This window comes from Pogoniulus pusillus, chromosome 15 (genome assembly GCF_015220805.1).
Source record: "Pogoniulus pusillus isolate bPogPus1 chromosome 15, bPogPus1.pri, whole genome shotgun sequence".
In the NCBI taxonomy this organism is placed as follows: domain Eukaryota; kingdom Metazoa; phylum Chordata; class Aves; order Piciformes; family Lybiidae; genus Pogoniulus; species Pogoniulus pusillus.
Window position 1 is genome coordinate 4981183 of NC_087278.1, and position 22806 is coordinate 5003988.

At 44.8% G+C, this 22806-nt stretch overlaps 1 protein-coding gene and 1 non-coding gene across 7 annotated transcripts in view; one reads left to right on the plus strand and one right to left on the minus strand.

Annotated features, from left to right (window-relative positions):
• Positions 1-22806, plus strand: part of ANO4 (anoctamin 4) — a 231837-nt gene that overhangs the window by 137244 nt on the left and 71787 nt on the right. For 5 of the 6 annotated variants that reach the window (XR_010304974.1, XM_064155007.1, XM_064155009.1 and 2 more), the window contains 3 exons: positions 12986-13086; positions 13325-13426; positions 20339-20383. Coding sequence is in view for 5 of the 6 variants with exons in the window: in XM_064155007.1 (XP_064011077.1) it covers positions 12986-13086; positions 13325-13426; positions 20339-20383 (248 nt within the window). In the remaining variant the exon portion in view is untranslated. The remainder of the gene's footprint in view (positions 1-12985; positions 13087-13324; positions 13427-20338; positions 20384-22806) is intronic. The other variant, XM_064155008.1, reaches the window with a different exon arrangement.
• Positions 6066-6254, minus strand: LOC135182159 (U2 spliceosomal RNA). The gene has a single exon (XR_010305071.1). It is a non-coding gene; the product is annotated as a U2 spliceosomal RNA (small nuclear RNA).

The window sequence follows — 22806 nt, forward strand, 5'->3', positions numbered from 1 at the left end:
GTCAGGTTATCAGTCACGGGGTGAGTGGAGCACTGGTGCTGGTGCCTTGGATTAGCTCCATTTTAATAATGGCAAGAGCCTCACAAGCAGAGCCAGGCAAATTACCTCAGTGCCCAGACTTTATTGAAAAAGATGTTTCAGTTTAGGGCTCTCTGGGCACAAATTAAATGCTGCATATTTACGTGTTTGTTTCTCGCTGTCCGAGTGGTAATGAAGTGATGTTGTAAATGAAGTTTAATAAAGTCTGACCTGAAGGGGAAAAAAATTGCTCTTGAGATAGCCACATCAACTGAAGCCTTTGTCAGCCAATTAGTTATGTCCCTCTGTTTGAAGCCTTATCTGCTTTACAACATTTTCTTCTGTGCACAAATATCTTTTCTTAGAGGAAGGCTTTTAAAAGCATCTCTAAAAAGTGCCCTTTAGGCTGAACTGTAAAGACCTTTTCTCTTCATGGTGTAGTGCTTAGAACTTTTCTTAAGTGCAGCTTGTTTCTGATAATAGACTCAAATAGATCATAAAATCATTGAATCATAGAATCAACCAGGCTGGAAGAGACCTCCAAGATCATCCAGTCCAGCCTAGCACCCAGCCCTAGCCAGACCATGGCAATGAGTGCCTCATCCAGGCTTTGCTTGAACACCTCCAGGGAAGGAGGCTCCACCTCCCTGGGCAGCCCATTCCAATGCCAATCACTCTCTGCCAACAACTTCCTCTTAACATCCAGCCTAGACCTCCCCCAGCACAACTTGAGACTGTGTCCCCTTGTTCTGTTGCTGGTTGCCCAGGAGAAGAACCCAACCCCACCTGGCTACAATGTCCCTTGAGGTAGTTGTAGACAGCAATGAGGCCACCCCTGAGCCTCCTCTTCTCCAGGCTAAACAACCCCAGCTCTTTCCATTTATAACAAATAAGGTTGACTCCCCTTTCTAAAGTCTCCACTGTGAAGCACTAATATAAGAAATTTGTGTTTCTTATTTTCTTATTTTAAATCCCATCTCTTACACATTTTCTAAATCTCAAACTTGCCTCCATGGAGAAAACCTCCACAGCAAAATGTAGGTAGAACAAAACTGGGCTTGTTCAGCCTGGAGAAGAGGAGGCTCAGGGCAGACCTCATTGCTGGCTACAACTACCTGAAGGGAGGCTGTAGCCAGGTGGGGTTGGTCTCTTCTCCCGGGCAACCAGCAACAGAACAAGGGGACACAGTCTCAAGTTCTGCCAGAGGAGGTCTAGGCTGGATGTTAGGAGGAAGTTGTTGTCAGAGAGAGTGATTGGCATTGGAATGGGCTGCCCAGGGAGGTGGTGGAGGCACTGTCCCTGGAGGTGTTCAAGCAAAGCCTGGATGAGGCACTTAGTGCCATGGTCTGGTTGATTGGCTAGGGCTGGGTGCTAGGTTGGCTTGGATGATGTTGGAGGTCTCTTCCAACCTGGCTGATTCTATGATGTGATATTCTATTCTGTGATAAAACAGAATGATTAAGGTAAGATGGAGGAAATGAATGGAAATGTGCTGAATCATTTGCTGTCTCTGTGTTGTGTCCAGGCAATGAACTAGAGCCACTCAGGAAGGGGCAGTTGTAGAACCAATGTGGCTGTGCTGCTGTGGGTGATGAGGAAGGTAACAGCAGTCCAGGGAAAATAAAGTGGGTGTACTGCAGAGCCCCAGGAAGAGAAGAACCATTGCAGCTGTTTGCAGTAAGATGGGAAAGAACAAGCCCTTCTGGGCAGCAGCCCATTTAAATCTGAGGCAAAGAGAAGAAATTAATTGTACCCTGTAGGTGCCTGTTCCTCTTCACTGCAGACATCTGAACATAGTTCCACAGCTGCCCTGAATCACACCTGTGATGTCTGCTGTGTGAGACTAAGCCTTCAGGCAACTTCTCAGGATCAGTGGGCTTAGAGACATGATAATGCCAGTGCTTTGATACAGCAGCCTGACAGAGTTCAGCAGGGAAAGCTGAATCAGACATGTGTTACACACCATATCTCTAAACTACTAAGGATAAGCAGTGGTGTTTGTCCTGCAGCCAGGTGCTATCTGTGGACTTACACAAGTGCATCTGTGGATTGCAGGATCTGCCCAATGCTGCTCAAGTGTAAACCAAACAGCTAACAGAATTGTGTGACAGCTCTGAAGTTCAGTTCTAAAAGCCCCAAGATTGGTGCTTCTGCAGGTTACTTCCCATTATTTGGCACTTCTGTGCTTTGCTGGTTTGGCTGTCAATTGATGAGTGCTTGCTGTGCCAGTTTAGTTTTTCCTCTTGGCCTGGTTTTTGTTTCTCTTGTGAAAGGAAACAGAATGCATGTGTTTTACTAATGCCAAAGGCACAATGGAGAAATGATATGGGGACTGTGAGCACATGGGAGTTTTGGGAGAGAGGGAAAAGGATAATGGTGAGAAAGCCTTAAGAAGAAGTTAGTATCAAGATGTGGAGGCACATGCAATTAAATCATGGCAGAAAGGAGAGAGCCCTTCTGACTGTGTAAATCCTCCTACAAAAATCTAAGAGACTCCTTCTGACTGTGTAAATCCTCCTACATAGAATCATAGAATCAACCAGGTTGGAAGAGACCTCCAAGATCATCGAGTCCAACCTATCACCCAGCCCTAGCCAGTCAACTAGACCATGGCACTGAGTGCCTCATCCAGTCTTTTCTTGAAGACCCCCAGGGACGGTGCCTCCACCACCTCCCTGGGCAGCCCATTCCAATGGGAAATCACTCTCTCTGTGAAGAACTTCTTCCTAACATCCAGCCTATACCTACCCTGGCACAACAAAAATCTAAGAGACTCCTTCTGACTGTGTGAATCCCCCTACAAAAATCTCAGAGACTCCTTCTGACTGTGTGAATCCCCCTACAAAAATCTCAGAGACCCTTTCTGACTGTGTAAACCCTCCTACAAAAATCTAAGAGATCCCTTCTGACTGTGTAAATCCCCCTACAAAAATCTAAGAGACCCTTTCTGACTGTGTGAATCCCCCTACAAAAATCTCAGAGACTCCTTCTGACTGTGTAAATCCCCCTACAAAAATCTAAGAGACTCCTTCTGACTATGTAAATCCTCCTACAAAAATCTAAGAGACCCTTTCTGACTGTGTGAATCCCCCTACAAAAATCTCAGAGACTCCTTCTGACTGTGTAAATCCCCCTACAAAAATCTAAGAGACTCCTTCTGACTATGTAAATCCTCCTACAAAAATCTAAGAGACACTTTTTGACTGTGTGAATCCCCCTACAAAAATCTGAGACTCCTTCTGACTGTGTAAATCCTCCTACAAAAATCTAAGAGACCCCTTCTGACTGTGTAGATCTCCTATAAACATCTAAGCATTAAATCTCTTTAGAAATACAGCACAAGCCCTTAACAACTTGAAGCTAATCTTTTGTATTTGTGGAGGATGACTTAACAGAAGGCAGGGAAGGAGAAAGGCAAGGAATTGTTAGTCATTAATATAGATTAGATTCAGCAAACAGTTCTAGCTGAGGAAATTGGGAAACGTTTTGGAAGTGTTGGAATGTTTCACTTAAACAGGTTCAAAATTAAGTGCCTGGTATTAAAATGCTGTGCTGGTTGATCAGAATAAAGTCTGGGAAAATGTAGGTATCTCTAATTTGTTGTGCTTCAGAGGCTGTCATTAACACAAGTCTGACATTGGATATGCCTCCATACATGGGCAGAGAGTAAAGGGTAGGACCAGTTGTCCTCTGTGGCAGTGTGCCCAGGTGGCCAAGAGAGCCAGTGGCATCCTGGCCTGCATCAGGAATGGTGTGGTCAGCAGGAGCAGGGAGGTCATTCTGCCCCTGTACTCTGCACTGGTTAGACCACACCTGGAGTATTGTGTTCAGTTCTGGGCCCCCCAGTTTAAAAGGGATGCTGAGATGCTTGAGCATGTCCAGAGAAGGGCGACGAGGCTGGGGAGAGGCCTTGAGCACAGCCCTAAGAGGAGAGGCTGAGGGAGCTGGGATTGGTTAGCCTGGAGAAGAGGAGGCTCAGGGGAGACCTTATTGCTGTCTGCAACTACCTGAGGTGAGGTTGTGGCCAGGAGGAGGTTGCTCTCTTCTCTCAGGTGGCCAGCGCCAGAACAAGAGGACACAGCCTCAGGCTGTGCCAGGGGAGATTTAGGCTGGAGGTGAGGAGAAAGTTCTTCCCTGAGAGAGTCATTGGACACTGGAATGGGCTGCCCGGGGAGGTGGTGGAGTCGCCGTCCCTGGGGCTGTTCAAGGCAGGATTGGACGTGGCACTTGGTGCCATGGTCTGGCCTTGAGCTGTGTGGTAAAGGGTTGGACTTGATGGTCTGTGAGGTCTCTTCCAACCCTGATGATACTGTGATACTGTGATACTGTGTGAGGGACTTGCTGAGAAAAAAGTCACATTGGCTAATACAGGTTTGGACTAGGTGACCTCTGGAAGTCCCTTCCAACCTCTGTTATCTATCCTAGGATGCTACAAATAAGCAGCTTGTTTAGTTCCTCTAGGTGATTTGTATGCAGAAGTTATAATGAGTTTGCCTGCACATTTGGGGTGTATGAGTGACTATTAAGTGTGTGAAATTAACTATCAGGCAAATAATGAATTGCTTCTGGTTTGGGGTTGGGTTTTTTTTTGGCCAAAGCAATTTTTTTTCCAATAAGCCTCTAAAAGCAAACATGAATATTTAATAGAAAGTTCATTACATGTAAATATTTTCACCTTCAGAAAGTGATTAATGAGACCTAATGTTGGCTTCATGTTTTACACTGGAAATAAATCACGGAGGAAGCTGCACGATAAAATGAAGTTACAGTCATAGAATAGAATCAACCAGGTTGGAAGAGATCTCCAAGCTCATCCAGTCCAACCTAGCACCCAGCCCTATCCAATCAACCAGACCATGGCACTAAGTGCCTCATCCAGGCTTTGCTTGAACACCTCCAGGGATGATGACTCCAACACCTCCCCACACAGCCCATTCCAATCCCGAAGTTCAAGTGTGCAATGTATTTCTGAAGGTCAGAAGTGAACCTTTTTGGACCTTTTTTTGGTCCATAATACAGTCAGAAATGTTTGCTGTTTACAGTCATCACTGTATCAAATATCAGCATTTCCAGTTTAAAATTGCAGTGCATAACTGATGCCTTAATGTCAAATGGAATATCTGTGAGTAGAAACAGGTAACTCGGCTCAGAGGTCTTAGCTATCTGCGGTTGTAAATCTGCAGATAACCAATTTCACACTTACACTATCTTGCAGCCCACAGGATGCATCCTATCTGGCTGCCAGCTGAAATTCATGTGATTAGCTATTTTAATTTTCACAGAAATCTTACCCAGATGGGACAGAACTACATTCATGCAGTGTCTGCTGTTGGGATTATCATGACACGTTTTATCACTGCTTCAGACCAACCTCTTCCATTCCGATGGTCATGCTGCAGGTATTCCTAATCTTTTTCCCTAGGAAGTGGAGTTCAAGTTAGAGGATCTCGTTTCCATGGTAGATTTAGTACATTTAAGTTACCTTACAGTGAGATCATAGAATCAACCAGGTTGGAAGAGACCTTCAAGATCAACCAGTCAAACCTAGCACCCAGCCCTGTCCAGTCAACTAGACCATGGCACTAAGGGGGGGTTGGCCTCTTATCTCAGGCAACCAGCCATAGAACAAGGGGACACAGTCTCAAGTTGTGCCAGGGAAAGTATAGGCTGGATGTTAGGAGGAAGTTGCTGGCAGAAAGAGTGATTGGCATTGGAATGGGCTGCCCAGGGAGGTGGTGGAGTCACCGTCCCTGGAGGTGTTCAAGCAAAGCCTGGCTGAGGCACTTAGTGCCATGGTCTGGTTGACTGGCTAGGGCTGGGTGCTAGTTTGGACTGGCTGATCTTGGAGGTCTCTTCCTACCTGGTTGATTCTGTGATTCTATGAAGTGCCTCATCCAGGCTTTTCATGAATACCTCCAGGCACGGTGACTCCACCACCTCCCTGGGCAGCCCATTCCAATGGCAAATCACTCTCTCTGGCAAGAACTTCCTCTTAACATCCAGCCTATACCTTCCCCTGGCACAACTTGAGACTGTGTCCCCCTGTTCTGTTAAAAAAAGAAAGTGGAGGCACTGCAATACCAGGACGATGCATGGAGCGGAGGGAGCAAGCTCTGGATCCAACTCCCATGCCCACAAATCCCTTTAGTATAAAGTCCTCTCATCAAGGATGCATCAGATATTAAACTGATAAGAACAGATACTACACTTTAAGGGCAACAAAGCTGATGAGGGGCCTGGAACATAAACCCTATGAGGAAAGACTGAGGGAGCTGGGGGTATGCAGCCTGGAGAAGAGGAGGCTCAGGGGGGACCTCATTGCTGTCTACAACTACCTGAAGGGAGGCTGTAGCCAGGTGGGGGATGGCCTCTTCTGCCATGCAACCAGCAACAGAACAAGGGGACACAGTCTCAAGCTGTGCTGGGGGAGGTCTAGGCTGGCTGTTAGGAGGAAGTTGTTGTCAGAGAGAGTGATTGGCATTGGAATGGGCTGCCCAGGGAGGTGGTGGAGTCACTATCCCTGGAGGTGTTGAAGCAAAGCCTGGCTGAGGCACTTAGTGCCATGGTCTGGTTGAGTGGCTAGGGCTGGGGATAGGTTGGCCTGGATGATCTTGGAGGTCTCTTCCAACCTGGTTTATTCAATGATTCTATGACTTGATCCATCCTGTCCATCACAAGTGAGTTCAGATGACACTAGTTAGAATTACTGCCCCCCTTTCTCGTGCTCTTTCTTCTCCCAAAGGAATTTGTGTGTCTCCTACCACACAGGCTGTAAGCTCAGCGCTGCACAGCAAACTTGAGCAATGAGACAGTGTTTGCAGTTTGTTTCTATTTAAGTAACCTGCCCTGCTCTTTAAGTTGCCCTCCCACTCACACATTTTTCTCCACGTGAAAGGACATTTGCAAACATTTCCCTGTGCTACTAACTGTTCTGTTCCAGCATTGAGAGCCTGTCAGCTGCTGCCAGAAATTAAGTGCTGTAGCAAAGACACCTGCTCTGAGCTGGATTAGATGGAATGGTGGCAACAGCCAGCCAACTGCCCATATTGCTAACTCCACTGGAGCTCAACCTCTCAAAGTATCTTGCAAAGTAAAGATAAAGCTCTACCCCATCACCAAAATTCGCCATGAGATTGCATTTTACATTGTAATCACATTCCCATAGCCTTATATCAGGATATTCTGTGTTTTAAAGGTCAGTGTCCTCTTATTTATAATGGTTTTATTAACAGCTTCCTAACTATTAGGACTTTTCTTTTTTCACACCGTATTTCCATGCCTGCTGTTTTTGCTCTGCAGTTTCTTGAAAGTCAAATGCTTCTGAAGATCCTAATTGACACGTCAGCATTATATTCCCCATTCTCACTAAACCCGTGACTGAAAGCATTGATGGGAGAGATATTGACACTGTTATGTACTGGATTCTTCTAATCCATGCACGTGAAGGTTAATGCTTGTGAGCATGTAATATTTCCCCTGAAACTGGACACGTATTGACAGTACCTAAGTGATTACCCAGCAGTAATGTATGCACATTCCACAAGTCCTGGCAGGGTATTAGTGCTGCTTTTCCCAGCTCTGCAGAGTTACCCTTGTGAATTTACATTTACTTTGGTTTTTCAGAGGAAGAATGGCTTAATCAACTAAAATTTTGCTGGGTTTTGTTTTTCCACTTCATTCAGCAGATGGTGAATCAGTCTGTGCTCTTAGCATAAAAGAGCAATTCTCCAAAGCAGTGGAACCTGTAGCGGTTACTGTTTACTATTCTCCGCTCAAACGTCATAGGGAGCTTGATTACAGATAGAATTGTTACTAGAGAAAGAAGTGCAATCCCAAGCACAAATGCAGGTTGGGTGAGAGCAGCCCCAAAGAAAAGGACCTGGGGGTCTTGGTTGATGAAAAGCTCAAGGTGAGGCAGCAGTGTGTGCGCACAGCCCAGACAGCAACCGTGTGCTGGGCTGCAGCAAGAGCAGCTTGGCCAGAAAGGCAAGGGAGAGGATTCTGCCTTTTTACTCTGCTCTTGTGAGACTCCACCTGAAGTACTGTGTGCAGTTCTGGAGCCTCCAGCACAAGAAGGACGTAGAACTGTTGGAGTGAGTCCAGAGGAGGCCACAAAGATGCTCAGAGGGCTGCAGCAGCTCTGCTATGAGGACAGGCTGAGAGAGTTGGGGATCTGTAACCTGGAGAACAGAAGGCTTCAAGGAGACCTTTTAGTGGCCTTCCAGTATCTGAAGGGAGCCTACAGGAAGGCTGGGGAGGGACTATTTACAAGGTCTTGCAGTGACAGGATGAGGAGTAATGGGTTTAAACTGGCAGAGGGGAGATTGAAACTGGCTGTCAGGAAGAAGTTCTTTAAGGTGTGGGTGCTGGCATAGATTGCACAGGGAGATTGTGGATGCTCCCTCCCTGGAGGTGTTCAAAGCTAGGTCAGATGAGGCCTTGAGTGACCTGTTCTAGTGGGAGGTGTCCCTGCCTATGGTGGGGGGTTGGAACTAGATGATCTTTGAGGTCCATTCCAACCATTCTAAGATTGATTTTTCTCTCATTTCCTGCCTTTTGCTGCATTGTGGTATTGACAGAAACAAGCTGTGGTTCGTTGTAGAATCATACAATTGTCAGGACTGGGAGGGACCTCAAGGATCATCTAGTTGCATTCCCCCTGCCATGGGCAAGGACACCTCCCACTAGATCAGGTTGCTCAGAGTGCCATCCAGCCTGACCTGGAAGACCCCTTGGGATGGGGCTTCCACCACCTCCCTGAGCAGTCTGTCTTCTAGGAGCTAAAACACTGTTCCCATTCTGCTTTTTAATTTGCCTTGCAGAGTCTTGCTAAAGTAGGCAAAGTTTAATTCTGTTTGCTGGACCTTCCTCAGAATCTTCTTTACTTCCTTTTATGAAGAAGGCTTTAAAAGATGAGGAGAGCCCTACTTTAGAATATTTTCCTCTTAAATCATGATATGGAAATCACCTTAGTGGCAAATCCTGGTTTCTTTTCCATGGTAAAATGCATCCATAAATGAGAGAATTGTTTATTTCACACTTGCCTGCCTAACAGCCTCAAGGCAAAGAAACAATTAAACCTTTCCATTGGAGACAATGCAATTTCATCTTTCTTCAAGGTTATATGCTTCAGTCTCCTTTCTCACCTGTCTTAACTCTTAGACTCAAGAAACACTTGTATTAAGGTGATCCTTACAGTTGCTTTTGTCTTAAAACGACTTGCCACTATTACAGATAATGAACCAAGAGGAAAAACAAAGTCTCTGTTGGAAGAGAATGTTTCAAAGGGTGTTTGAGAAAAGATACTCATCTCCAGCATTGATCGTGGAAGACAACCTGCAAATACAGCAAAATGTGAGCTTTTCAGGAGATATTCCATGTCAGCACTTTGCTTCCATTCAGGCTAACAATGGTAACTCCAGAAGGAGCAATCAGGTCAATAGTGCATATAGATATTGTAAACCTGCCAGGGAAAGGAGTTAGAATACTGTGTGAGTGTAGTAGCCAGGGCTTAAACAGCACTTAGAATCATAGAATCAACCAAGTTGGAAGAGACCTCCAAGGTCATCCAGTCCAACCTAGCACCCAGCCCTAGCCAGTCAACCAGACCATGGCACCAAGTGCCTCATCCAGGCTTTTCTTGAAGACCTCCAGGGATGGTGCCTCCACCACCTCCCTGGGCAGCCCATTCCAATGCCAATCACTCTCTCTGCCAACAACTTCCTCCTAACATCCAGCCTAGACCTCCCCCGGCACAACTTGAGACTGTGTCCCCTTGTTCTATTGCTGGTTGCCTGGGAGAAGAGGCCACCCCCACCTGGCTACAATGTCCCTTCAGGTAGTTGTAGGCAGTAATAAGATCACCCCTGAGCCTCCTCTTCTCCAGGCTAAACAACCCCAGCTCCCTCAGCCTCTCCTCATAGGGTTTGTGTTCCAGGCCCCTCACCAGCTTTGTTGCCCTTCTGGCACTAAGTGCCTCATCCAGGCTTTCCTTGAACATCTCCAGGCACGGCAACTCCACCACCTCTCTGGGCAGCCCATTCCAATGCCAATCACTGTCTCTGCCAAGAACATCCAGCCTAGACCTCCCTTGGCACAACTTGAGACTGTGTCCCCTTGTTCTGTGCACACTTTGAGAGGGAGAATGAGAACCTGCCCTTTCTGTGGTTTCTATGCCTAGCTGATGACTGCAGCTCACTAAATAAGGTGGTTGTGCTTTTGCAGTTCTGTAAATGCCCCCTGCTTTAATTAGTTCCTCTCTGTCTGGTGATACTGGAGAAGATGATGGAGTTTGGTTTTAAACACATTTGTAGCTGATTTGTAGCTCCTTTTTGGGAAGAGAAATGAAATGTCTGCAAAAACTTAATGATAAAAGAGAAGTCAGTCATTCCAAAAGGGCAAGTCCCTGTGTGGACCTATGGTACTGTTCTGTATTTCAGAGTTTGCAACAATTATGTAGTACTAAAGGGGGTTGCCAGTGAAGCCAGAAAGGTTGGGAATTAATTAGTATCTCTGATACAGAGATATAGATTAGCAACTATTGATCTAATATTTACAGGAGTTATGCAATATGATTCCCAGCTGCAAAAAGGGATTGAAGAGCAGAAAGAAGAAGGAGGGGTAAAATTAGTTTGTCAAAAACATTAGGTTGATGGCACTGAACACTGAAACTAATTGTATATTGTGCATTGACTGGTCATCTGAATCCTACCATGCAAAACTGTTTTGACAAGCAGAGTTTTGTTAAACTCAATACCCCTTGCAGGTCCTGCTGTTCAATCAGAAAAAAATCAACTTTTGAAGTTCTTGTAAGAAGCAAGTTGTTTTTTTTCATAAAGAATTCTGTCTTAGCACTGAACATTTTGAAATTTCATGGATTTTCATGTCTAGAAACTTGTTGTTTTCAACCAAAATTTCTCTAGAATAGCATACAGTTCTTCCATAGGAAATGATCTTTTCTCCAGCCACTTCCAATATGTAGCCCAGGGGCTGTGATAACTCACAGAGATAGTTAGGTGGTCAGGAGAGCCAGTGGCATCCTGGCCTGCATCAGGAGCAGTGTGGCCAGTAGGACAAGGGAGGTTATTCTTCCCCTGTACTCAGCACTGCTCAGGCCACACCTTGAGTGCTGTGTCCAGTTCTGGGCTCCTCAATTCAAGAGAGATGTTGAGGTGCTGGAAGGTGTCCAGAGAAGGGCAACAAAGCTGGTGAGGGGCCTGGAGCACAGCCCTGTGAGGAGAGGCTGAGGGAGCTGTGGTTGTTTAGCCTGCAGAAGAGGAGGCTCAGGGGTGACCTCATTGCTGTCTTACAATTACCTGAAGGGAGGCTGTAGCCAGGTGGGGTTGGTCTCTTCTCCCGGGCAACCAGCAACAGAACAAGGGGACACAGCCTCAAGTTGTGCCAGGGGAGGTCTAGGCTGGATGTTAGGAGGAAGTTGTTGGCAGAGAGAGTGATTGGCATTGGAATGGGCTGCCCAGGGAGGTGGTGGAGGCACCGTCCCTGGAGGTGTTCAAGGAAAGCCTGGATGAGGCACTTAGTGCCATGGTCTGGTTGACTGGCTAGGGCTGGGTGCTAGGTTGGACTGGCTGATCTTGGAGGTCTCTTCCAACCTGGATGATTCTATGATTCTATGGCTCAATGGGACAAGCTCTGAGCAATCTGATCTACCTTGGCCCCACTTTAGCAAGAGAGACCTAGGTGAAACCTAGAGAGCCCCTCCAACCTAAACTAGTCTGTGATTCCCTAGTTCTGGCAAGTCTCTTGCTACACTAGATTTGCACTGCTCTGAAGATGGTCAAGAATGTCATCACTGACTAGAAGAAAACCTCTTTTTCTCTTTATTGTTCCTTAAGAAATTACAGAATCACAGAATGTCAGGGACTGGAAGGGACCTCAAAAGACATCTAGTCCAACTCCCCTGCCAGAGCAGGATCATCTATACCAGGTCACCTTGAAACAACCTATCTCCATGAACACTGTTGCGCTGGCAGTTATCATCTGGTGATAAGTCTGTTGGTGCTGGTGCCACAGGTCAATTCTAAACACTGATTTCATTTTTGTGCTTACAAAGTGATTGACCTCATCATCTGCCCCCTTGATTCCCTTTGGTTTTCTTCCTTCATCATACAGACATCGCTTCCTCGCTAGCAGATTGCTCATGTCGATAGATATCTTATTTCAGCTTCTGAGGGAACAATGCTGCATTGATTTTTGTCTGTGTGTTCCCATCATGTGACATTGAGTTCACTTCTCCCAATTGCTTAATGAGCCAAGCCTCAAAAGTCAATTACAGCAGAATGTTCCTCTCCTCCTCATTTAGAAGCGGAAGGATGCTGTGCCTAAACACAAATCTACTAAGGAGAGTACACTACAGTAGTCTTGTAACTAAGATGCTGCTCTCTTTAGAACCACAGAACCAACCAGGTAGGAACTGGACATTAGGGAACATATGTTTTTCCAGCAAGAGTGATCAGGCACTGGAATGAGCTGCCCAGGGAGGTGCTGGAGTCGCCAACTCTAGGTGTATTTAAAAGTCATTTGGATATGATGCTTGGAGTTCTCACAGGGTTGGAAGGGACCCAAGGAGATCATCGAGTCCCAACCCTCCTGCCAGAGGAGGACCACTCAATCCAGCACAGATCACAGAGGATCTGAGAATATGGTTTAAGGGTGGGCTTTGTAGAGCAGGAATGTCAGTTGGCCTCCATGATCCTGGTTTTTTTTTTCCACCAGAACTTTTTTTCATTCTGTGTAGGCCATTTTAGGAGAATGTAAATGATTTTCATGGGAAACCAGAAGGAAAAGGAGTTGACAAAATACAGCTAAAACTGCACATGCTTGAGGAAGAATCACGATGCAGAAGGGGTCAGACAAGACCAGATAAATAAATATTGAGCAATGTACACAGTTTTATCCTTTTTCCCTTGAAAAAGTAAGCCCTGGTGACTGTTTTCTTTTTCTTTTGCAGTCATCTCTAACAAACAGTGACATCATCTTCGTGAAGCTGCATGCCCCTTGGGAGGTCCTGGGCAAATATGCTGAACTAATGAATGTAAGAATGCCTTTCAGGTAGGTGTAGTTGTATTTCATCTCAGCCTCCAAAGTCACACTGCACTGTAAAGCTAATGTAGCAGTAACACCAAAATGCACCAGGAAAAGCTCTTCTATAAAGATACCACACAGATACCTTAGATACCATATTCATTGCTCTTTCTTGTTTAATGCCTGCAATATCAGTACAGTACTGGTTTGAAATGAAGGTGAGCTGTAGAAGTGCAGCTGTTTTCATGGGGTATTCTGTCCTTAGGCCCTTTAACCCCTTCAATGCTGGAGCCCCCTGCATACTTGTGCGCTGCTGTTTTTTAAATGGACATTTCATTGAAATCAATGGGAGGTCGAGAAGATCCAGGTACGTAAGGCAGCACAGCAGGTGCATGTCTGTTGGACGTATCTGGTATGTTCAGCACCTGCAAATTGCTTGTATAGTGTGTAGTTGTGGAAATACAGACTAGAAATAAGTGTCCTCTCTCATAAGAGAGTTGTCTGAATGATATTTCAGACTGTAACTGCCTTCCCTTCCCCCCAGTGGAGAAAATAAGGACCCTTCGTTAAATCATACTGAATAAGGACCCTTCATTAAGTCATACTCAATGAGGACCCTTCATTAAATCATACTGATAACCAAACTCATTCCACATTGTCATTCAGATTATTTTTGTCCCTTGTTTAATAGTATTTGCATGTTCAGCTATGAAATCTTCTATGTAGAATACTGACTTCACTCTGCTGGTTATCAGAACTGTTAAAATAGCATAAAGATTGCTGCTGGAACTGATCAAAAAGCATGGACTGAGAGGTCTTGATTCTTCTTTCAGTTAGCAGGGTTGATTGTTGCTGGAATTGGTCAAAACCCATGAACTGAGAGGTCTTGATTCTTCTTTCAGTTAGCAGGTTTTATAGCTGTATAACTCCACTGAAGGTGCGTGTCTGTTGGACGTATCTGGTATGTTCAGCACCTGCAAATTGCTTGTATAGTGTGTAGTTGTGGAAATACAGACTAGAAATAAGTGTTCTCTCTCACAAGAGAATTGTCTGAATGATATTTCAGACTATAACTGCCTTCCCTTCCCCCCAGTGGAGAAAATAAGGACCCTTCGTTAAATCATACTGAATAAGGACCCTTTACTAAGTCATACTGAATAAGGACCCTTCACTAAATCATACTGATAACCAAACTCATTCCACATTGTCATTCAGATTATTTTTGTCCCTTGTTTAATAGTATTTGCATGTTCAGCTATGAAATCTTCTATGTAGAATACTGACTTCACTCTGCTGGTGATCAGAACTGTTAAAATAGCATAAAGATTGCTGCTGGAACTGATCAAAAAGCATGGACTGAGAGGTCTTGTTTCTTCTTTCAGTTAGCAGGGTTGATTGTTGCTGGAACTGGTCAAAACCCATGAACTGAGAGGTCTTGATTCTTCTTTCAGTTAGCAGGGTTTATAGCTGTGTAACTCCACAGAAGGTGCATGTCTGTTGGACGTATCTGGTATGTTCAGCACCTGCAAATTGCTTGTATAGTGTGTAGTTGTGGAAATACAGACTAGAAATAAGTGTCCTCTCTCATAAGAGAGTTGTCTGAATGATATTTCAGACTATAACTGCCTTCCCTCCCCCCCAGTGGAGAAAATAAGGACCCTTCACTAAATCATACTGAATAAGGACCCTTCATTAAATCATACTGATAACCAAACTCATTCCACATTGTCATTCAGATTATTTTTGTCTCTTATTTAATAGTATTTGCATGTTCAGCTATGAAATCTTCTATGTAGAATACTGACTTCACTCCGCTGGTTATCAGAACTGTTAAAATAGCATAAAGATTGCTGCTGGAACTGATCAAAAAGCATGAACTGAGAGGTCTTGATTCTTCTTTCAGTTAGCAGGGTTGATTGTTGCTGGAACTGGTCAAAACCCATGAACTGAGAGGTCTTGATTCTTCTTTCAGTTAGCAGGGTTGATTGTTGCTGGAACTGGTCAAAACCCATGAACTGAGAGGTCTTGATTCTTCTTTCAGTTAGCAGGGTTGATTGTTGCTGGAATTGGTCAAAACCCATGAACTGAGAGGTCTTGATTCTTCTTTCAGTTAGCAGGGTTTATAGCTGTATAACTCCACTGAAGGTGCATGTCTGTTGGACGTATCTGGTATGTTCAGCACCTGCAAATTGCTTGTATAGTGTGTAGTTGTGGAAATACAGACTAGAAATAAGTGTCCTCTCTCAATAAGAGAGTTGTCTGAATGATATTTCAGACTATAACTGCCTTCCCTCCCCCCCAGTGGAGAAAATAAGGACCCTTCGTTAAATCATACTGAATAAGGACCCTTCGTTAAATCATACTGAATAAGGACCCTTCATTAAATCATACTGAATAAGGACCCTTCACTAAATCATACTGATAACCAAACTCATTCCACATTGTCATTCAGATTATTTTTGTCCCTTGTTTAATAGTATTTGCATGTTCAGCTATGAAATCTTCTATGTAGAATACTGACTTCACTCTGCTGGTGATCAGAACTGTTAAAATAGCATAAAGATTGCTGCTGGAACTGATCAAAAAGCATGAACTGAGAGGTCTTGATTCTTCTTTCAGTTAGCAGGGTTGATTGTTGCTGGAATTGGTCAAAACCCATGAACTGAGAGGTCTTGGTTCTTCTTTCAGTTAGCAGGGTTGATTGTTGCTGGAACTGGTCAAAACCCGTGAACTGAGAGGCTTGATTCTTCTTTCAGTTAGCAGGGTTTATAGCTGTATAACTCCACAGCAGGTGCATGTCTGTTGGACGTATCTGGTATGTTCAGCACCTGCAAATTGCTTGTATAGTGTGTAGTTGTGGAAATACAGACTAGAAATAAGTGTCCTCTCTCATAAGAGAGTTGTCTGAATGATATTTCAGGCTATAACTGCCTCCCCTCCCCCCCATTGGAGAAAATAAGGACCCTTCGTTAAATCATACTGAATAAGGACCCTTCACTAAATCATACTGAATAAGGACCCTTCACTAAATCATACTGATAACCAAACTCATTCCACATTGTCATTCAGATTATTTTTGTCCCTTATTTAATAGTATTTGCATGTTCAGCTATGAAATCTTCTATGTAGAATACTGACTTCACTCTGCCGGTTATCAGAACTGTTAAAATAGCATAAAGATTGGTGCTGGAACTGATCAAAAAGCATGAACTGAGAGGTCTTGATTCTTCTTTCAGTTAGCAGGGTTGATTGTTGCTGGAACTGATCAAAACCCATGAACTGGAGGTCTTGATTCTTCTTTCAGTTAGCAGGGTTTATAGCTGTATAACTCCATTGATTTTAATGGAATAACTACTGAGCAAGAAAAGGATCAGATCCAGACTATGGAACTACAGACCTGGCATCCTTTTTAGGATCTCTTCTGTTTTCTTCTTACTTAAGGATGCAAAATGCCTCTGGTGTGAAACAAGCTCTAGCAGTTCAGACCTTGCTTGGGAAAATGGATATGAATTAAGGACAAAAATTGCAGACTTATGCTGTATGTATTTTGTGTTTCATTTTCACAGCAAATCTTCAAGTGTTCCTTCTTGGGCTTTGGTGCTAAAGAGAAAACCAGAACAGTTATCACAAGTCATGGCAATACATCATATTCCTTTTTAAAAGTGTTCTACTCATGAAAACAGTGGAGTGGAACAAAACTGTTCCTCCTTTGACTTTTGTGGCATTTCTGAAGATGAACTTGCCCTAGTGGGAGGATAAGGTATTAAGAAATACAGCCAACCCTCAGCTTTTAGTCACTGTGAGCAGCTTGTTCTTTCCTGATTTGAAGTCCCTTTCTTGAAATCCATTTCTCAGCAGACAGCAAAGTAGATGTCATGCAGATTATATGGAAAGCAGCAAAAGTGCTGAAAGTTCCTTCAGGACCCCTGCTTCATTCTTTCCACAGCCACAGAGAGAATCATTACAGTATTATTGAGAGGAAATCACAGTGATTTACTAATATCTGCTGGCCAGGCTCTGAAATTTTAAGGGCAGCATTGCTGTTCACCGTTTAAAACCAAGGACCAGCATTTTAGACACTGTCCACTAGTCTAGGCTGCTTCTTTCCACATGCTTTTAGAATAGAATCATAGAATCAGTCAGGGTTAGAAGGGACCACAAGGATCATCCAATTCCAAACCCCCTGCCATGGTCAGGCACACCCTACCCTAGACCAGGCTGGCCACAGCCCCATCCAGCCTGGCCTTAAACACCTCCAGGGATGGGGCCTCAACCCCCTCCCTGGGCAACCCATTCCAGGCTCTCACCACTCTCATGCTGAGCAACTTCCTCCTCACGTCCAGCCTGAATCTCCTCACCTCCAGCTTTGCTCCATTCCCCCTAGTCCTGTTACTCCTTCAGAGCCTAAAAAGTTCCTCCTCAGCTTTTTTGTAGACCCCCTTCAGATCCTGGAAGGCCACAAGAAGGTCACCTGGGAGCCTTCTCTTCTCCAGACTGCACAGCCCCAACTCTTTCAGTCCGTCCTCATAGCAGAGATGCTCCAGCCCTCACAGCATCCTCATGGCTCTTGCCTAACCTCTTGTTTTAACAGCTGCTAATGGCCTGTAGCTCCCAATATTTTAAGTTGGAATTGCTCACACCCACCCATCAGTAAATAAAATGCTTGTTGTTTCAAAGCAGGAGTGCCAGGACAGTAGATGCCTCTGAATATTTAAACCAAAATCAACAACTGGATGGCATATTCAGAAACACTTAGCTTTGACACTTCTCTGCTCCTGAGTAGAGTGAGATAAACCAAACTGTCTTGTGGAGGAGTTGGCCAGTGGAGGCTGATAAACGTGCAGAGGTTTTGAAGGTTTCACTTCACCAGTGCAATACTGACAAAACCTCATACTGAAATATTATGCTTTATTTAAATTCTAAGCTATGAACATTAACCTGGAAGAGTAAGTTAGTTTTTTCCTATCATTTATAAAGCATCAGGACTGTCTTACTTTAGAGATGTCCCAACCAAATCATAGAATCAACCAGGTTGGAAGAGACATCCAAGATCATCCAGGCCAACCTAGCACCCAGCCCTATCCAGTCAACTAGACCATGGCACTAAGTGCCTCATCCAGGCTTTGCTTCAACACCTCCAGGGATGGTGACTCCACCACCTCCCTGGGCAGCCCATTCCAATGGCAAATGTCCCTAAGTATCCCCACTTAAAGAGAATGGGTACAATTCAAGGATAGATCTTTAATCCTATTCTCTCAAAACCAGGAGATTTGGAGTTTCTGAGTTCCTGTACACCCTTCTGTGTTTATAAAAAACCAAACTGTGATAGGTACCAAAATCCTCCTTATGCAGGGAAAACAATATTTGTCTCTCTGAAGTCAAAGCATCCTCTTAACTGGCTGTGAACAGGCTGTCACAGCCACCACCTATGGAATTCTTAGCAACGTGGCTGCCAAAAGGTAGGTCACTAGACAGAGCCAGAATCACAGCAGCCAAAGCTGTTGGGTTTCTTCTCAATACTCTCACTCTTGAGGGTAAAGCAGCTGTTAAGGGAAGTTCAAACTGAGCACTGACATTGGGATTTATTCAGTGAGCTGCTTTTTTAAAAGAGAATGAGTCTTAGCTCAGTGAAACAAGCTGCATTTTGGATAGCACTGACTTAGCATTCTGTGCTTGCTTCCAAAGCACTGACAGCATTCCCACAGTATATTTGTTGTACACAGTATTTAGAATGCATGTGGCCTAAGCCCTTGATTTTCCAGAAGTGGTTTGGTTCAGTGTTAACACGATGGAACCTCTCAGAATAAAGAGAACCCATTTTGATTTAGCAATGATCTTTGGCAGATGACAAACTCAGCCTCTGGAGGAGGTAACCAGAGTTCAGGCAGGCTCTTGAGTCTTGCAGTAAGCAATATCAGTTCCAAAGCCACCCCCAAAAGCCCTCAGATTTCCTTACCTGTCATGAAGATGTCATCTCTCTTCCGAAGGCAGTGGGTCAAACCTTGACAGCTGTGGTGTTATAGGCACATATGAGAACAAGAACCACCAGCTCCAGAGTGGGATGGGAGGTGGACTCCTGCTCCTGGACCTACACAGAAATGGTTAGATCCTGTAAGGGCTTTTCAGGAACAGGCTGAGAGCGTGGCCAGCATCACACACACACAGTATTATCACAGTGTTAACCCTGATAATACTGTGTGATACTGTGATACTGTGAACTGGATGATCTTTGAGGTCCCTTCCAACCTAAACCATTCTATGATTCGGTTCCATAAATAGGAGCTCATACAAAGAGAAGTGTCACAGGAACCCTTTGGTGTGCTGAAATCTGTCCCTATCTTTAGCACCATCCATTCACAAAGAAGTGCTCCTTTCAGGAATGCTTTTCAGTTCTCTGCCAATCCTCTGGTTTTCCACATAATAGCAACCAATGCAGTTCATGGAGCCTTACAATCATAGAATCAGTCAGGAAGGGATCACAAGGATCATCTAGTTCCAACCCCACTGCCATGGGCAGGGACACCCTACCCTAGATCAGCCTGGCCACAGCCTCCTCCAGCATGTGTTTGCTCATGCACCCCTGTCTGCTCACTTGTTCCCCTTGGGCACCCACACACAGCTTATTGCACTGGCAACAGAAAGCAACTCTGCCTGTACAAGAGGCAGAGAGAGTTGCTGTCTGCTGGGGGGGGGAGATGCTAAGCACATACTCATTTGCTTGTGTAGCCTATATCCTGTTTTAGGGGATGTTTCCCCAACAGCAAGCACTGGTTCCCTCTGGTACTGCATGTGTTATAGCATACTGCAGCATCAAGTACTGCTTCCCTGGCTTTTCTGAGTGATTCCCTCGTGTGTTTCACCAACTGCAGCTTTAATAATACAGCAGTGGATGTGAGATTATTTATCCATGTTTGTGTCAGCCCTGTAGAATCCCTGTAACAACTTTTGGACTTCTTTGAAGTAGAAACATCTTTGAGTCCCTGTCTTTCACACACGAAAAGGAGAAGACAATTGTGATCTTCCTGCAATCCAAATGCCACCAGAGATTCTGTGGCTTCCTGTGCCAGTTCAGTTGTGGTGGTTTGTGGGGTCCCAGGTTTCCTTAAGAGGACCACAGAGACAAGTCCGTCCCAAGGGATATCAGTTAATCTCTTTTTTAGTCTCTTCCTCCACCTCTTACAGGCTTCTGTCTTCAATCTCCTTTCCTTCCTTGCTAGTTCATACTGTAACTGACGATGGGTTTTCTTCTCGACTGGCTTCATTTTTGCTGTTCTTCCAGGAGAAAAATCTATTACCTGCACCGCCGATACAAGTTCATGAATAGGTGAGTACAGTTCTCATGCCAGCCTGCTGCGTGTCCCTGGGGATCCAAACATATTGGTTAAGGTCAAGCTGGGAGGAAAACTTCATGAGCTGTGTTTGTAAGAAGAGTGGGAGGAATGCTTACACTCTAGGACTCCTGCAAAAACAGACACAGAAGTTGTGTTTTTAAGGCACCTGAAATGTGAAAGAGTCATAGAGTCATAGCACTGTTTTGGTTGGAAAAGACCTCCAAGATCATCCAGCCCAACCATTAACATAACACCACCGTGGCTGTCAAACCACATCTCAGAAGTGCCATGCCCACACGTTTCTTGAATGCCTCCAGGGATGGCGACTCCACCACCATAGAGCCATAGAACAGAACCCTCGAAGCAACCAGGTTGGAAGAGACCTCCAAGATCAGCCAGTCCAAACTAGCACCCAGCCCTAGCCAGTCAACCAGACCATGGCACTGAGTGCCTCATCCAGTCTTTTCTTGAACACCTCCAGGGATGGTGACTCCACCACCTCCCTGGGCAGCCCATTCCAATGCCAATCACTCTCTCTGCCAACAACTTCCTCCTAACATCCACCTCCCTGGGCAGCCTGTTCCAATCCCTGACCACTCTTTCAGTAAACAAATTTTTCATCATATCCAACCCTAACCCCCACCCTGGCACAATTGCAGGTCATTTCCCCTTGTTCTATCACCTGACACTAGGAAGAAGAGGTCAGCACCTACCTAACTCCAACTTGTTTTCAGGTAGCTATAGAGAGTAATAAGGTCTTCTCTCACCCTCCTCTTCACCAGACTAAACAACCCCAATTGCCCCAGATGCTCCCCATAAGCCTTGCTCTCTGGGCCCTTCACCACCTTCATTTCCCTTCTCTGAACATGCTCCAGCATCTAAATGTCCTTCTTGTAGTGAGTGGCCCAAAACTGCAGACAGTATTCAAGTTGCAGCCTCACCAGCACCAAGCACAGGGGCACAATCCTACAATTCCCTACTCCTGCTGGTCACACTCTTGCTGACACAGGGCAGGACATCAGTGTTGTCTTTTTTAGTTATAAGGAAGTATTTTTCAACTGATGGAGGGAGCCTTTTAAAGCAGGATAAATATGTTAGTGCAGACACTACCTCTATATTTTCATGTAGCTCATTAGGGAGGTTCTTGGGGTTAAAATACCACAGTTACAGCTTAATTTTGTTTTCAGTTTCATGCACCTTAGTTACTTCTAATGGTGATGGCATTATTTATTTATAGCTTCCTCTGTGGGGACTTTGAGTGCTTTGTTGGTAGACAGGAAGGCAATGAACCAAGTTCATCTCTTGTGTAACATTACTGAGCTTGAGAGTTAAGCACACTTCAAGAATCTTTGGAAGTCTTTCACTCAATTATTAAACATCTTCAAGGTGAGGTTTGATGCCTGGTTTATGGCTGACTTAATGCAATGAAAAACTTAGTGCTGCAGTTTGTCTTTTCTTTGTGGTACTTTGGACAGTTACATGAAAATGTCTCCAAAAAGCCTGAAAATTATATAGGTCTAGCAGAGACCAGAGCATATGTTGGCATTTAATGCCACACTGCTGTTGGCACAGTATTCACAGGTTTCTAGCAATTGATTTGCTGTGTGACTCTGAGGCTAGTGGATAGATTCCCAGGAACCTCTTTGAGCCAAGAAATAACTTGACCAAACTGTGAAGTTTGGAGTAAACACTGCTGTTGACACAGTTTTCAGAGGTTTCTAGCAATTGATTTGCTGTGTCACTCTGAGGCCAGTGGATAGATTCCCAGGAACCTCTGTGAGCCAAGAATTAACTTGACCACAATGTGCAATTTGGAGTAAACAGCTGTATCATGATGCAGGTAGGTAAGGAACATCTATGGGAAAATAAATCACATATCATTCATTACCCATATAATGGGTAAATGAACATCTATGGGAAAATAAATCACATATCATCACTCTGCTGTATGAGCATATTTAAAAGCAGGTTTGTGTATTGCATCCCATCACAACGTGCTGGTGACTTGAGAGTATCAGCATGGATCCAGACTGAGAGGCTGAGGGAGCTGGGGGTGTGCAGCCTCGAGGAGGCTCAAGACAGGCCTCATTGTTGTCTACAACTACCTGAAGGGAGGCTGTAGGCAGGTGAGGGTTGGTCTCTTCTGCCAGGCAAGCAGCAACAGAACAAGGAGACACAGTCTCAAGTTGTGCTGGGGGAGGTCTAGGCTGGCTGTTAGGAGGAAGTTGTTGTCAGAGAGAGTGATTGGCATTGGAATGGGCTGCCCATGGAGGTGGTGGAGTCACCATCCCTGGAGGTCTCTTCCAACCTTGATGATACTGTGATACTGTGATCTCACATCATGGTATTTGCTTCTTTGTGTTAGTAAGCTCTAAAAGGACACTTGGTGGAGTGATGACATTTTTACCTAGTCAGC